At 46.3% G+C, this 14,812-nt stretch overlaps 1 protein-coding gene across 1 annotated transcript in view; it reads left to right on the top strand.

Moving 5' to 3' along the window:
• KIF14 (kinesin family member 14) overlaps nt 1-14,602 on the top strand; it is a 48,842-nt gene extending 34,240 nt beyond the window's left edge. The window contains exons 22-29 of the mRNA XM_040985782.1: nt 1,761-1,855; nt 5,191-5,415; nt 5,600-5,784; nt 7,582-7,740; nt 8,654-8,776; nt 11,160-11,231; nt 13,350-13,491; nt 13,799-14,602. Of these exons, the coding sequence (XP_040841716.1) occupies nt 1,761-1,855; nt 5,191-5,415; nt 5,600-5,784; nt 7,582-7,740; nt 8,654-8,776; nt 11,160-11,231; nt 13,350-13,491; nt 13,799-14,175 (1,378 nt within the window). The 3' untranslated portion in view covers nt 14,176-14,602. The remainder of the gene's footprint in view (nt 1-1,760; nt 1,856-5,190; nt 5,416-5,599; nt 5,785-7,581; nt 7,741-8,653; nt 8,777-11,159; nt 11,232-13,349; nt 13,492-13,798) is intronic.
• The last annotated feature ends 210 nt before the right edge of the window (nt 14,603-14,812 follow it).

Raw genomic sequence — 14,812 nt, 5'->3', positions numbered from 1 at the left:
GGCCTGGCAACGCTGACGGATTGTTAATTATACAGCCGCTCCTGGCCAATGCTATGCCGCAGTTGTTCTGCAATAAAATAGGCTGGTTTGGCTGCCTATAAATTTTGATGTGTACTTTTGACAGTTAAAAGTAAATTTTCTCCTGAGGTTAAATAAAAAAAAAAAAAACCTCCTTGAAAGGAATGTGACAAGCATTTTCTTTATTTGGGCTTAAACATTGCTCAACTATGATAGTGTTACACGAACAATTGTTTTCCTACTTTAGACTTGCTGTAGCAACGGGCCTTCTGCTTCCACCCCCAAGAAGCTATAATTTGTACAATATATTGTATTGTATTTTTGTGTTTCTCTTGGAGGAATCCATGGGGTGGGAATTTTATATTGAAGCATTTAGGCTACTACTGGTGAAATACTTTTGCTTAATGATCTTTTCAGCAGTGGTAGAAAGTTTACCAAAGGCATCCCTGGATGTTAGTCTAGAGCCCTGACTGAAACAGTCCCACTGACTCACCAAGCCAGCTTGGACTTCGGAGTAGACAGGTGAATGGCAGCATGGATGGACGGACGCTGTCTTGTCCAGGAGCAGGAAGTGGGAGTGTGGCGATGCCTGTGTGGTTTTCCAGGCTGTGCGAGACGAGCGAAACCTTGGGAGGAGACTGTTTCCTCCGTGCATGCCAGTGTTACACTCAACAGGTGTGCTTTGCACACAGTGTGGGAAATCTTTATTAGGTATTTACTTAGAGCATTTCCCTATTTAAAAGCCTTCCTGGGCCTAAGCTCAGCGTCAAGCTCATCCTTCCAGCTTCATCCCTGCTCTCTCTCTCACATCTCAGAAGGCGTCCCTGCTCTTTGCATGTGTGTACTTTGGCTTATCACCAGGCCTTCCCACATGCTAGTACCTGCGTCTGAGACCCCAGCCTGTCTCCCAAGCCTGGGCCCTGCTTGGCTAACTCCCATTCATCTTTCGAGGGCGCTGCTCAGGAGGCTCCCCGGGGCCCCTCAGGCCAGGCCTCCCACAGCCCTCGCAGCCCACAGAACAGTCATCTCCTTAGTGCAATGATGTGTCCGAGTTTTTTTCTTTTGTTTGGAACTTTAAGCTGGATGAGCTCCACAGCCATGCTTGCCATGTTTCAATGTAGTATCCAGATCCTGGAAATAGAAGTGCTTGATCTAATTAATTAAATATAAGCCATAGTTAGTAAAATTACTCTTCAAAAATTTAGTGACTTTAACCCTTGCTGGGAAACACACACATGTATGTCCATTTTTCTTAGAGAATTAAAAAGTAAATCTTGTTAATAATATCATTCCGTGGCAATGGCATTGTGGTACAGTGGGTTAAACTGCCACCTGTAATGCAGGCAACCCATGTGACTGCCGGTAAGAGTCCCAGCCGGTTAAGCTCCCTGCTGATGTGCCTGGGTAAATGGCGGAGGATGGCTCAAGTGTTTGGACCCTGTCACCCAGGGAGGGCGACCCGCCTGAAACTCCTGGCTTCAGCCTGCCCAGCCACAGCTGTTGGGGACATTTGGGCAGTGAACCAGTGGATAAAAGATCTCTGTCTCTCCCTTTTTCTGCAACTCTGCCTCTTGAAAAAATAAGTCTTTTTTTTTAAACTATATTGTATTTTTGTTGTTATTGTTTCTTTACAGTGTGGTTTCATAGGCTCTGGAGTGAATAAATAAATCTTTTAAAAAGATAACAGTTATGTTCTGAGTGTTGTGTATCTACTGATTTTATGGTTCATTTTTTTTTTTCAGGAGCAGGAGTTTGATGAAAAATAGAAGAATTTCTGGTTGTTTACATGACATTCAAGCCCACCCAGTTCAGAATTTGCATTCTTCACATTCTTCAGGTACTTTTTCATCAGATTTTCTGCCTCGTGAGAAAAACACCAAGTTCCAGCTCCACAATCACCTTGTTTTGTGTCTCGTGCAAATTGTTTCATTGTCTGGGAACTTCAATGAAATGAGATGGTGGATCAGTGGTCTGTTATACTTTTACAACTCATACTTTGTGATTTATTTAAAGGCCTAATGGAGAGCACCTGCTTTCATCGTAGGGCTGTTACCTGGGGTGGGCATTTGGCACAGCAGTGACGACAGCGTGGGGCCTGCAGCTGCTGGCAGAGTGCCTGAGTCTGGAGCAGCAGCGTAGTGCTTGGGTGCCTGCTAATAGTGGAGAGGACCTGAATTCAGTTCTGGGCTCCTGGCTTCAGCCTAGCCCAACCTCAGCTGTTGCGGGGATTGGATTTGGGTAGTAAATCAATCAGTGTAAGATCTTTCTTTGTCTCTCTACTTTTCAAGTGTGTAAGTAAAACATAAAAAAGACAGGAATATTATCTCCTTATAAGTGAAAACAAGCATAGTATAGCGGATTGTGTGTGCTGCCCGGTCATTTGTGAGAGAAAGGGAAAGAATGTGTGCATGGGTGAGCAGTACTCCCCAACGCGGAAGTGCCTGTTGTCCTTGGGGTCAGAGAGGGACAGCACAGCTCTTTCTCACCATGTAGCATCTGGTTCCTCTGGATTTTTTTTTCTTTTACGCATTTATTTTTTATTTATTGAAAAGTCAGAGTGAGAGAGAGATCTGTCTGCTGGCCCACTCCCTACATGGCCACAATAACCAATGCTGGGCCAGGCCGAAGCCAGCAAGTAGCCTGGAGCTTTTTCCAGGTCTCTGATGTGTGTGGCAAGGACCCAAACACTGGAGCCATCTCCTCTGCTGCTTTCCCAGGCACGTCAGCAGAGGGCTGGATCGCAGCTGGGGTAGCTGAGTCAAACCAACGACTATACAGAATGCCAGCATCCTAGGGGGACCCCTACCTGTATGCTGGTCCTTCCTCTGAGTTTTATAAAATAGTCCATGTACCCCCATTCCACTTTAATTAAAAAATTTTAAAGGAAAAGTTACCAAAGAATCATTTTGTACCGATATTTAGTATAATATCAATTTACCAATAACAGAGATGGAGAGATTCTGTAATTGGTATGTGAAAGTACCTGTAATAATAAACTTGAAGAATTACTACCTAGTCGTGCTGGTTTGTGCCCTGGCTGCTCGACCTCCAATCCAGCTCCCTGCTTGTGGCTTGGGAAGGTTATATGTGGACTGCCATGCACAACAATGAAAGAGGAATGATTGATTCAACAACTTTTATGAATCTCAGAAACACGATCCATGGTGACGGAGGCAAGTGTGGTTTAGAGTAGAACAGTGCTTAGGTCTGCTGGAGAGCTGGGGTATGAACTGGGAAAAAGAAACACATCCCTTCATAGCTTCAGCTATGTGATGTTCTAGTGAATGCAGTTTACCTTAGTAAACAAGATTCTAAAATTGCCATGTGATACAGTAACCTGCTTGATAAAGGTCCTAATAGCTGGAAAAAAAAAACCTGAATCAGTCTCATTTTGGTTTTAGATTAGTTAAGACTTCCTTTTCTTTTAGTTATAAAATTGTCTTTTAGGAAGATAATTTTGATCCTGCTCATTTCATCTAAAACAAATCTATAGATTTTTGATTTACCACCAAAATAAGAAGTTCTATATCTGATGGCAAGATGCTTTACAAAAATAATTTGGAGGGACAGTCAGAGATATGGGAGATTCTTGCACAGAACTCAAGCAGAAAGGGAAGCCCCCACGTGCCTTTGGCAGGAGCCCGCCTGGACAAGAGTGAGGTGGGAGGTGGAGGACCAGGGGAGCCGGAAGAGCCCGGGATCTAGCACTTGGCAGCTTTTTTGTTTTTTCATTGAAGATGGGATAAAGTATAGAGAGAGGGGGAGATACAGAGAGAAAAAGGGAGAAAGGGGAACCCCCCCCCCCCCACGCACACACCCTGCCATTCACTCTCCAAATACTGGCAAGGGCTGGGGCTGAGCCAGGCTGAGCCAGGAACTCCGACCTGATGGCCCACGTGGGTGGCAGGAACTCAGTTACCTGAGCCGTCACTGCTGCCTCATGGGGTCTGCCTTAGCAGGAAGCAGTCAGGAGCCAGAGCTGGGGATGAAACCAGGAACTCCCATATAGCATGCAGGGGTCTTACCTGGTGGAATATTGATGTTAGATTTTAGGATGAATTAGTACAGAATCTTCTGAAACACAGAACATGTACCTAATGTAGTCCTCTTTAACAGACTGGAAGTGTTTTGTTAGTATCCTGACTTTTTTCTCCTGCCCAAATCAAACTCATCTTTGTTCTAGGTTCCCCATCCTGTGCCTTTATTCTACCTTTCTTTGAATTTGCTGCTTCTGATCACCTATGGCCTGAACCAGAAAACAAGTGCACTGATGCATGTTAGCACTTCAGGATGAAGTCATTTCCGAGGCCCTTTCAAAACTTTGCATTGGGGCCCAGCGCGATGGTGTAGTGGTTAAGGTTCTCACCTTGCACGCCTGGGATCCCATATGGGCGCTGGTTCTAATCCCGGCAGCTCCGCTTCCCATCCAGCTCCCTGCTTGTGGCCTGAGAAAGCAGCCAAGGACGGCCTTAAGCATTGGGGCCCTGCACCCGTGTGGGAGGCCTGGAAGAAGCTCCTGGCTTCAGATTGGCACAGCTCCAGCCATTGCGGCCACTTGGGGAGTGAATCATCGGACGGAAGATCTTCCTCTCTGTCTCTCCTCCTCTCTGTATATGTGACTTTGTAATAAAAATAAAATAAATCTTTAACAACAACAACAACAACAAAACTTTGCATTGAACTCCATTTTAGACAATGCTTAGGAAATGATGCCTTCTCAATGTCTGTCAGAGATGTGTGGTGGTGACTATAGCCAGTCAGTTAGCTTTGATTGTTGTATGCCTTGAGAAGGAACGCTTAAAATGTAGAGGCACTTTTAATATTGTTTATTCCTATGTTTCCAGTTTATGAATTAGTTGGATTTCTAATTTTATGTTTTCCATTGTTTTCACCAATTTATAGTTTCTGTGGGTGTTAGGGAAAAATCCCAGAGGAAGAGTCAAGAAGGAGGTTAAGCCAGTGGGTGCATGGGGTGCCTGGGGCTCTAAAGCTGTGGCATGCTGCTGTGGTTACTTGGTCTCTGCACAGAACTGAGCTTTCGCTGTGGCATGCGGAAATGAGGGTTCTTGTGGTTAGAATAACCGAATTCCTGACCAGTGATTCTGCACTGTGGTCTCATCAGGTCGACTGTGTGAAGGCGCCATACTTGAAAGCTGTTTTCTGTTGATACAGGCTTGATGGAGAAATCCAGCACCATTTGTTCCAAGTCAGCAGAATCGTTTCTTCCTGGAATTTGTAAGGATTTGATTGGTTCATCACTAGATTTTCTTGGGAAGAGTTACGATGAAGAGAAAGCTCTGGCTGATAGCCTGGTGGATAATTTTCTTATCATCTATGATGGGCTGTTTGCCATTTCCAAAGCTCATGAAGAACAAGACGAAGAAAGCCAGGATAACTGTAAGCAGTTGTGTTGCTTTTGTTGTGTCACACTGGTGCTGGTTTTCTGCCTGCCACGCTCTGGGTGGAGTGTTTGGCCCACGTGGCATGCATCTTTTGATTGTGTTGAACTGTTGTAATTGGTCATGCAGGGATGCTCTGTTTACAGATTATTTCTTCCTCTTTTTTTTTTCTTCTTTCGAAGTGTTCTCTTCTGACAGAGCCGTCCAGTCGCTTACCATCCGGATCGCATGTGCTTTTGAGCAGCTCGTGGTGCTAATCAGACACTGGCTCAATGGTTTTCTACCTTATGCTAGTAAAGAAAGACTTGAAGATGAATTCAGACAAGAAGTTAAAAAACTGGGAGGCTACTTGCAGTTATTTTTGCAGGTGAATTGGTTTGCTTAGTGCCGTTCGAGAGTTCTTTTGCTGCCTGTTTAGTGACTGTCCTACTGTCTGCGTCTTCCCCAAAATCCAGTCTGGAAGGATTCCAGAAGAGCTTCTAGTTTGGGATTCTTGAGGCTGTGCGTGTCTGTACGACCTGTGACGCTTCATGCACCGGTGCTTCCCGGTCATTTACCAACATGATCTCATTTAGTTCTCACAGTAGCCCCGGAAGTGGGAACTGGTGTCATAATTTTTTTTTTTGTTGTTAAATATTTTATTTTTATTTGAAAGTAATAAAAATAAGTCCAGCTTCTCCATGGGCTTCCACATAGGTCCAAGGGTCCCAGGGCTTGGACCATTCCCTGTTACTTTCCTAGGCTGTAAGCAGAAAGCTGAATTGGAAGTAGAGCAACTGGGATATGAATTGATGTTCATATGGGGTGCCTACTGTGCTACTGCACTGGCTCCAGTCATCATTTTTATAGATGAGTAAGTAGGGACCCAGAGAAGACGAGTAATTGTGTAACTGCTTAGTGATGGAGTTGGATTTGAACCCTGGCAGATGTGGCCAGAGTGTGCACTTGGCCACTGTACCATGCCAACCTCAGGGAGGGCTTTTGGGAAGAAAGGTAGTCTTGCTCTCACTATGAATTTGGGTTCAGCGCATGCTGAATTAGCTACAAGCCTGATGATGCAGAGGCAAGGGACGTCCTTTTGTGTTCCTGTATACTCTTGTGTAGGTCACTCAGAAGAACTACCAAATAAAAGAAAACATGTTCTGATGGCTCACAGCCCAGCACTGAGTGACCCCTGTAGTCGGGTGTCTGGTGGGCTGGACAGTGAAATGCACACAGAGAGAGTTGTGTGGTGGGCCAGGAAGCAGAGAGAAAGAGCTGGGCCAATCTCAGCTTCTGTCACCAGCCTCAGAGGAATGACCGTTGGAGAGCAAGCCCCCAGTGACCTGAAGGTGTGCCACTGGACCCGCTTCCCAGGCAAACCATCGTTGGGCCCAGCCTCTGCCCTTAGTCCATCAGCAGTGCACAGTATCCATTAACTCTTAACCAAGGATTTGGGGGGCCAGGCCTTTATGCATTGGGCCTTCAGAGAACACACAGCTATTTTCTAAGCCATAGCCCTTTGTAGTGGCAAGATTTGGTTTGGTTTTAGTGAAGAAGTAAGATACAACCTTACTTCTGTCACAAAAGGTCTGCGAGTTGGTGCAGTGCTTCTCCATGCAGTCCGGAGCCCCTTTAGCTCTTCCATCAAGTCAAGAAGCATGCCCTTGACTTCTTGGCCCACCATGAGGGAATTCCGTCTGAGTTTTAGTGCAGTGGGATGGAAGTGTCAAAGAGGGAAAAGGCCAGGTGTATGTTTTTTTCAGGGAAGTTTCTGAAAGTCACCACATGATTCATCTGTGTGTACATCTTTGCCGGAATTTCATCTCACGGTATCCAGCTGCAAGTATCCATGGGAGATGTGTGTTATCCTGGACACCTGTGTGCTGACCTACACATCCAGGGTTCTGTTACTATGGAAAAATACCTCACCACCTACCCTGTCTGTGAACTCCTCCAGAAGAATTCCTTGAGTACATAAGGGAAGAGGATCAAGGGGATTAGGTTTCAGTTTTACAAATGGATAGTTGGAATTTATCATAAAATGGCCTAGAGTATTTGGACAGATCTTATGTAATAGGACCTGCCAAGAGACTTTCCCCATTCTACTATAGTAGAAGTTTGGTTGTTTTTTTTCTTATCATTTTTCATTTATCTGATATCCTGGTTCATTATTACATTGTAGGGATGCTGTTCTGATATTTCATCAATGGTAAAAGAGACTCAAAAGAAAGTGATCCAAATTGTCCATCAAGCTGTAAAGTATGTGGGCCAGTTAGCAGTTCTCAGTGGGAGCAAGCTGTATTTTCTGGAAAACATAGACAACAAGGCCACCAGCGTTCAGGTACGTTAGCATTAGAGAGCACTGGAGACTGGGGATGGTATCCGCAAATTTGCCAAGCGCCTCATAGCTTGCAAAGTCGCTGCGTAGTCGGGCAATAAGATCTATGTTTGGCTCTAAGTTACAGAATCCACTGGCTGGCACTGCAAACCTTCCTTCATCTCCAGAGGCCCTGGTGGGAGAGAGCTGTCTGCTGGGGTCCCGCTCACAGGCACCCTCTGTGCTGGGGAATGTTTGTTTGCTTGCTTTGATCATTGGTACTATCCAGGACATAGTGCTAGAACATTGCTAATACTAACACTAACACTAATACTAATACTAATACTAGTACTAATACTAATACTAATACTAATACTAATACTAATACTAATACTAATACTAATTAGGACGTGTCCTAAAAACTTAGTGTCCTGCCCAAAATGATAAACATTGCTTTTTTTTTTTTAATAAAATATATTTCTTTGAAAGGAAGAGAAAGAGGGAAAGACAGAGATCTTCTATCCACTGGTTTACCAAAGCCAGGGCTGAGCCAGGTGAAGTCAGAAGCCAGGAGTTTCTTCTGGGTCTCCTGGGAGCCGAAGAATTTGGGCCATCTCCCGTTGCTTTCCCCCAAGTTCATTAGCATGGAGCCGGTTTGGAAGTGGAGCAGCCAGGACTTGAATTGTGCTGCTATGGGATGCTGGTCTCACAGGCAGTAGCTTTACGTGCTGTGCCACAACACCAGCCCCAGACAAACATTTACAACATGTCATATGCAGAATACTGAATTACAGATTAGTTTACTTTAATATAAATTATTAATTCTTATTCTAGCTTTGGTTGAACCTGATAAACGTGGAATGTTATTGTCTCTAAGCATAAAATATATGTGTGTCTGTATATATATATATAAAACCTGAATTCATCCTTTTTCTAGGAAGAATTTGTGGATGCTGTTTGTGATGGAATAGGCTTAGGAATGAAGGTTCTATTAGATGCTGGATGGGCTAAAGCAGAAGAGCTTCAGCATGAACTCTTAAGGCAGCACACGCACAATGAGGTAAGATAGAGTGTTCTCTATGTACTACATAACATAAGAGCCTGATTTTTAAAAATAGTCTCACTTTGGTAGGAAGCTTGAGTAAATTACTTAAAAATACCAAAAAAATTTAACTCAGTGATTGAGGACTTTTCTAAATGTCTATATTTTTATTGAAGAGGCTCGTGTGTCCTGATGTCGTGGCAGGGTGTTCCCGGTGCTTCTTGAGTTGTGGTGGCTTCTGTCCTTGATATTTTGCTGCTGCCTCTTCATAGCTGTTTGCATCGGCATGCAGGCTGTCGGGGAGCTGTCAAGCAGGGGTGGAGTGGAGAGGTGACATCTGGTGTCACTGGCTGCCTGCCTTTTTCTTCCCGGTCTTTGTCGAAGTCCATTGTGCCACTTAATGTGGAAACTGACATTTCTCGATCTAATTTTTGGAGCTAAATACTTTTCCAGGAATGTGCATGCAAATTATTTTGTATCAGCACATAAAACAAGTGAAGATGTTCATTATTTTCTAAAAGTATGCTTCCTTGAGCCAAAACTCATGTTAAAGCATAAAACCAAGGCTGTCCTGGAGTTAGCCTGTGGGCAGAGGTCTGGGGTGTCGGGTGCCCGAGGTCGCACACTGGCATGTGGCTCTTCACTTAGTGTTAACAAGTCACTCAGTGCCCTGGTCTCGTGTCCACACCTTTCACACCTGTTAAACACGGCCCTAGACTGTGAGCGTCCTGTGACATGTGCTGGATTCGCTAGCAGTCGCTGTCCTGGCCTGGGTTCCAGGGAGCTGGAGGGCCTGCCCACACCCAGCTCTCCAGGCCCCGGCCGAGTTCTCCCTGCTGCCTAGGTGCTGTCAGTCACTGCTCGTGGACTAATGGAACGTTACCACTAGTGAAGTACGAATAATCCAGTCTTAGGACTGAGTTTCTGAGATCTGTCTGTTCTAGAATCTTGCTATGAAATGTTCAAACTGTCCCTGTCCTTCCGTGTCTCTCAGCTGTGGTAGAGCTACTTGAGGGCCTTGGTGTGCCACCACCTTGCCTGCTTGGGTGGCTCCTCATTTCAGACCCACCGGCAGAGGACGCGGATGGAGGGCAGCAGGTCCTGGGGAGGCTGTTTGCTGCCACGTCCCTGTGTGGTCCTTCCCAGGAAGGCATGGAGGAAGGGAACAGCAGGACCTTCAGTGTTGAGGTGCTGCTAGCTCAGTGTGGCTGAGCTGAAACTGCTCACACCACAGGACAGGGTCCACACCATGAACTGGGGAAGACGTGGACATGAAATCGCCTTCCTGCTGGCTTGCCCCAGTTGTCCCACTTTACAAGTGGGACTGACAATTCCTGAACAAGCACTGGGTGTGAAAAGGCTACATTCCCATGTGGCTGAGTCCTGCCTCATCACCTCCTCTGCCCCTCCCACCTGGTAGTGTTGGTTATAAAAGAAATGTACTTCCCAGGGCAGCTTCTGTTGTCACTGTGCCCTCCGTGCGTCTGCCCCGCGAGGCCAAGTTGGGTTCTGCGTGTCACGTTTGCAGAGTAGCACTTCTGTGGACAGGGAGTGCGGAAGGGGAAGCAAAGCAGGAGAAATGGCGGTGAGATGGCGTAGGCGAGTGTGCTCTGGAAGCCGTGAGGCGGTGCAGGTCTCGGGTGGCTGCTGCTGGACAGCCCCTCCGCTGCAGCTTGCGCCGTCAGCAGCTCTGGGCAGACCCTCCCTGCCTTCATCTCCCCTGTGCCGCAGCCGTACTGTATCATTCCCAGTGGGGCTTTAAGACGTCATGTTCTGCTAAGTTAAAACCTATAAGATCCCACAGAAGAAAAATTAAATAGCCATAAAAAGAAAAAGAAGACACGCTCAGTGCTGGAGTTTAATTTGAAAGCTGAGCAGGCATGGAGTCTGAGTTACAGTTTGGGAGCAGTTCTGGGGATGACTTCGTTTGATCCTGTGAGAATCCTCTGGGGTAAGTGAGAATGCTCCCCCAGGGGGCAGCAGTGAGCAGTAGAAAGGGAATGGCTCAGAATTCCAGTCAGACCCCGGCCCCGCTGCAGGTGCCAGGCGTAGGCCAAGGCGCTGTGCTCGTATCTGTAAAATAAGGGCAGTACCATCTGCTGCCTGTGCCTGTTACTGGGGATTAAGTAATAAAAGGGCTGCAGTGTTCTGGGACAGTTACCTCACCGCCTCCCAAAGGATGTTTTATAAATGCCGTGTTCTCCATAACTGTTGGGAGCCGTGTGCAGTCCCACGGCTGTGATGGGGGAGGCGCTCTTGAGCTGCCCGACTTGCAGTCCCAGACCCAGAGCTCCGTCCTTGACCTCCCCACCAGAGCCCTTTCCCATCAGCCCATCCCGTTCCAGGATTTCAGCTTCTGAATGAGCGTCTGTACAGTAAACTCTCTGCGCATTCTCCCTAGGCTACCAGTCAGATTAAGGAGAATGCCATTGGGCTGATGAGCGCTCTTGAAGACATCTTCACCGAGTGGAAAAAAGTAAGAGATGCTTCAAATTATTTTGCTTCGTTTATTCAATGTATTTTATCATTTAATTGATTCAACTATTGCTATTTTGTTTGTTTTTATCATTTTGTCTGTGTAATTGACACATGTTGACATTTGCTAGCTGCTTCTTCCTGGATGTTGTAATTTGCTAGTCTAGGTAATGGAGAAGGGATGGTACAGAAAGTGAATGCTATTAACATAACTGTTTCTTACCATTACTATTTGAGTAACTGATTTAGATAATCACTTTAAGCTAAGAAATTAGTATGCTCAGAGCTTTTACTGTATATGTAAATTATTTTATTCCCAGGTCACAAGTAAATAGAAGGGGGCTGATATTGTGACACAGTTGGCCAAGCTATTGCTTGGGACACCTGCTCATCGGCCCCGCTGTCCCACCCCTGACCCAGCTTCTTACTGGGATACCTGGGAATGCAGCTGGTGGCAGACATGCATGCACTTCTGGTCTCCTGGCTCCAGCTTGACCCAGCTCTGGCTAGGTGGGCATTTGAGGAGTGAACCAGCAGATAGAAGATTCTCTTTCTCTCTCTTCTCTCTCTCATTCTGCCCTTAAAATAAATAAATCTTTTTTTTAAAAAAATAGAAAAATATAGATAAAGTATATAATCAGTGTGTTTAAAGAGAGGAATAGGTACTTGGCGCAACAATTAAGGCACTGTTTGGGATATCTAAGTGTCTATGTTTGAGCCCCAATTCTTCCTATTTTAGCTTCTGCTGATGTGCACCCAGGGAGACAGAGTGATGGGCCATGTAGCCGGGTGGGTCCCAGGCACCTCAGTGGGAGACCTGGATTGAGTTATGGGTTCCCAGCTTTGGCCCCAGCCGGGACTAGTGGAGGCATTTGGGAAATGAATTAGCACGTGGAAGCTCTCTCTTTCCCTTTCTGCCTCTGAAATGAAAATGAATAAAGTTATGTTAGTTTCTTATAACTTAAATAAATATACCTTTTTATGGTGTTAGGTAGTGAATATAACCATTACTTTATTTCATTGTCGTGTGGTAAGTAAACTATGATTTAAATTTGAGAATTCCTATAGTTTCTGAAAAACAGTAATTAAATTTACAACTGTATTTTGGTCACCGGTGAGTAAATTAAACTCACCACCTCAGAGTGCCTGATTCTAGCTCCTGCTTCGCACCATGCAGCCCCTGGGAGGCGCCAGGTCAGCTAGCTGGGCTCTCTGGTGCCCGTGGAGAAGCTCCTGGCCCCGGCCCGCCCAGCGTTACTGCTGCCAGCATTTTGGGCAGTGAACTGGTAGGTGGGAGCTCTCTGCTTTCTCTTTCTCTCTTCCCTGTCTGGCTATCTCAAGTTAGTTCATTTTTTAGAAAGACCTGGCAGTTTAAAACATATAGGGCCCGGCGCGGTGGCGCAAGTGGTTAGGGTCCTCGCCTTGCACGCCCAGGATCCCATATGGGCGCCGGTTCTATCCTGGCAGCCCCGCTTCCCTTCCAGCTCCCTGCCTGTGGCCCGGAGAACAGTCGAGGACGGCCCAAAGCTTTGGGACCTTGCACCCACGCGGGAGACCCGGAAGAGGCTCCTGGCTTCGGATCGGCATAGCATCAGCCGTTGCACTCATTGGGGAGTGAATCATTGGACGGAAGATCTTCCTCTCTGTCTCTCCTCTCTGTATATCCGCCTTTCCAATAAAAACATAATAAAAATAAATCTTTAAAAAAAGACATATTTTTTTTTCTTAAAGAATTTTTTTTACAATCTTGACATAACTAGAGTAAAAAGGTTCAAGCACTACAGAAAGATGGGCAAGACAATTAGTTCTGTATTGTTTCCTTAATGTATCTGATGTAAAAGGGGATTGTAAGGGAGAAGCCCCACCCCGTCTCTCACCCACCCCAGGTCCCAGATGTGGGGCATGCTCCGAGGGTCCTGCTCAAGCAGTCTTGATAGTTCAACGGTTCCAAACTGCTGCCACTCTCACCACTCCAAGCACGATGAGGTCACTGGAGAATCCACTGATTGACATAGTCCATCTTAGAGTCTCCGCTTGCCCAGTATTTTCATTGTCAGCATATAGCTGAGGTGGAGTTTAAAGCATATTGATGACGGCCTGTATCATTAATAAACATATTGACTTATTTACTCCAAAGGTGCAAGAGGAAGATTCTGGATCCCACGATCCCAAGAAGATGATTCATCTCGCCCCAGAGGTCTTGAAGTTAATACATTGCCTGGAGAAAACAATTCAGATTATTATATCTGCACTGAAAGGTAGATGCTCCGAACGGAATTTCTTACCATCGTATTTTACTGTTTAAGGGGTTTCATCTTTCCTCACCTTGGTTACTGCTTGAAGCCCACCTCATGCTGCTTCAGTGATACTAGTGTTCAACATAGGAATTTGTATAACTGAATTCCCACTCATGTACGTAAGTGCTTCTGCCTCCCACACAGAAGCACTCTGGCTGAATCATTAAGTAGTTCAAACTTGTCTTGACACCTGGAATGATACAGCAGAAATAAATACCTGATGAAAACTCAACAATGTTAATTCGCTTTCTCCTCCCCCTCTGCATAGGATGCCACGACGATGTGAATCTTGTCAGGAATTGCATCGGGACTATTTGCACATTGGCCAGGGAGGTTCATGACGACCTCAGCGTGCCCTCTGCACCCGTGACGTGCTCTGGGGATGCAATGCCACACGCCGCCCACGGGAGACTCCGATCGCTAGCTGAGTCCCTCCTGCAGTGTTTTGGATCCAAAGAAGGACCCAAGTTATTGGAGCCCTGGGAAGGTTATAATCAGAATACTAGAGGAGAAGCGGAACAGCCTAGATGGAGCAGGACTGATTGTAGCAGTCGAGGGGTGCCCAAGCGCGTCTGCGAGCTCCAGAGCTTGACCGCAGCTGTGAGCTCAGAGGAGTGCCTGCCCAGCAGGATTCAGTGGGTGTGAGTGCTGGAATAGAGGCACTTTACGACCACCCATGGAAGGGATCGAACACTTGGTGTGCAGGAAAGCACAAGAAGAAATCAGCATGCATGCTTCAGAGAAGTCCACGTCTGGGTGGCCCCGCAGAGGGCGCCGGCAGCGGAAGCCCCGTGGAACCCCGGTTTCCAAGTGCGCAGCCCTGCGCTCAGAAATTCCTCAGCGGACAGCCTCCCCGGAGCTTTCCCATGTGGTTTCCTAAGGAGTCTCACACAGAGCGTTTCCCAGTCGGTTGCTCAGCGGACAGTGTCACATGTCGCCCACAATGGAGCACTGAGGCAGCGGCAGAAGGAAGAGAGGAATTGACTTGCTGCACCCCATGGTTCGTTACGCCGAGTGTGGCTTGTTTTCTCCTGCAGGGAACCTGAACAGTTACCTTTGCGCCCTCTCGCCTCTGCAGACCGAGTGAGGCCGATGGTTGAGTTGCCAGTGCAGCCTCACGAAGGCAGCCAACTTGCATCGTGAAATTGAAAACTTTTCTCTTAGGTTTGACATTTTGAATAGCATGTTCCAGAGCATTATTTCCTGCCCCTCTTCCCTCTGCCTTTCTTGCAAATTGTAAGAAGGATAGTAGAGTGATATTAGTAGCACTTGCTGGCATGGT

Source organism: Ochotona curzoniae, unplaced genomic scaffold (genome assembly GCF_017591425.1).
Source record: "Ochotona curzoniae isolate NIBS_2020 unplaced genomic scaffold, NIBS_Ocur_1.0 contig_430, whole genome shotgun sequence".
Lineage (NCBI taxonomy): Eukaryota > Metazoa > Chordata > Mammalia > Lagomorpha > Ochotonidae > Ochotona > Ochotona curzoniae.
Note: the sequence above shows the minus strand (reverse complement) of the source record. Positions and strands in the feature narration are given on the sequence as shown.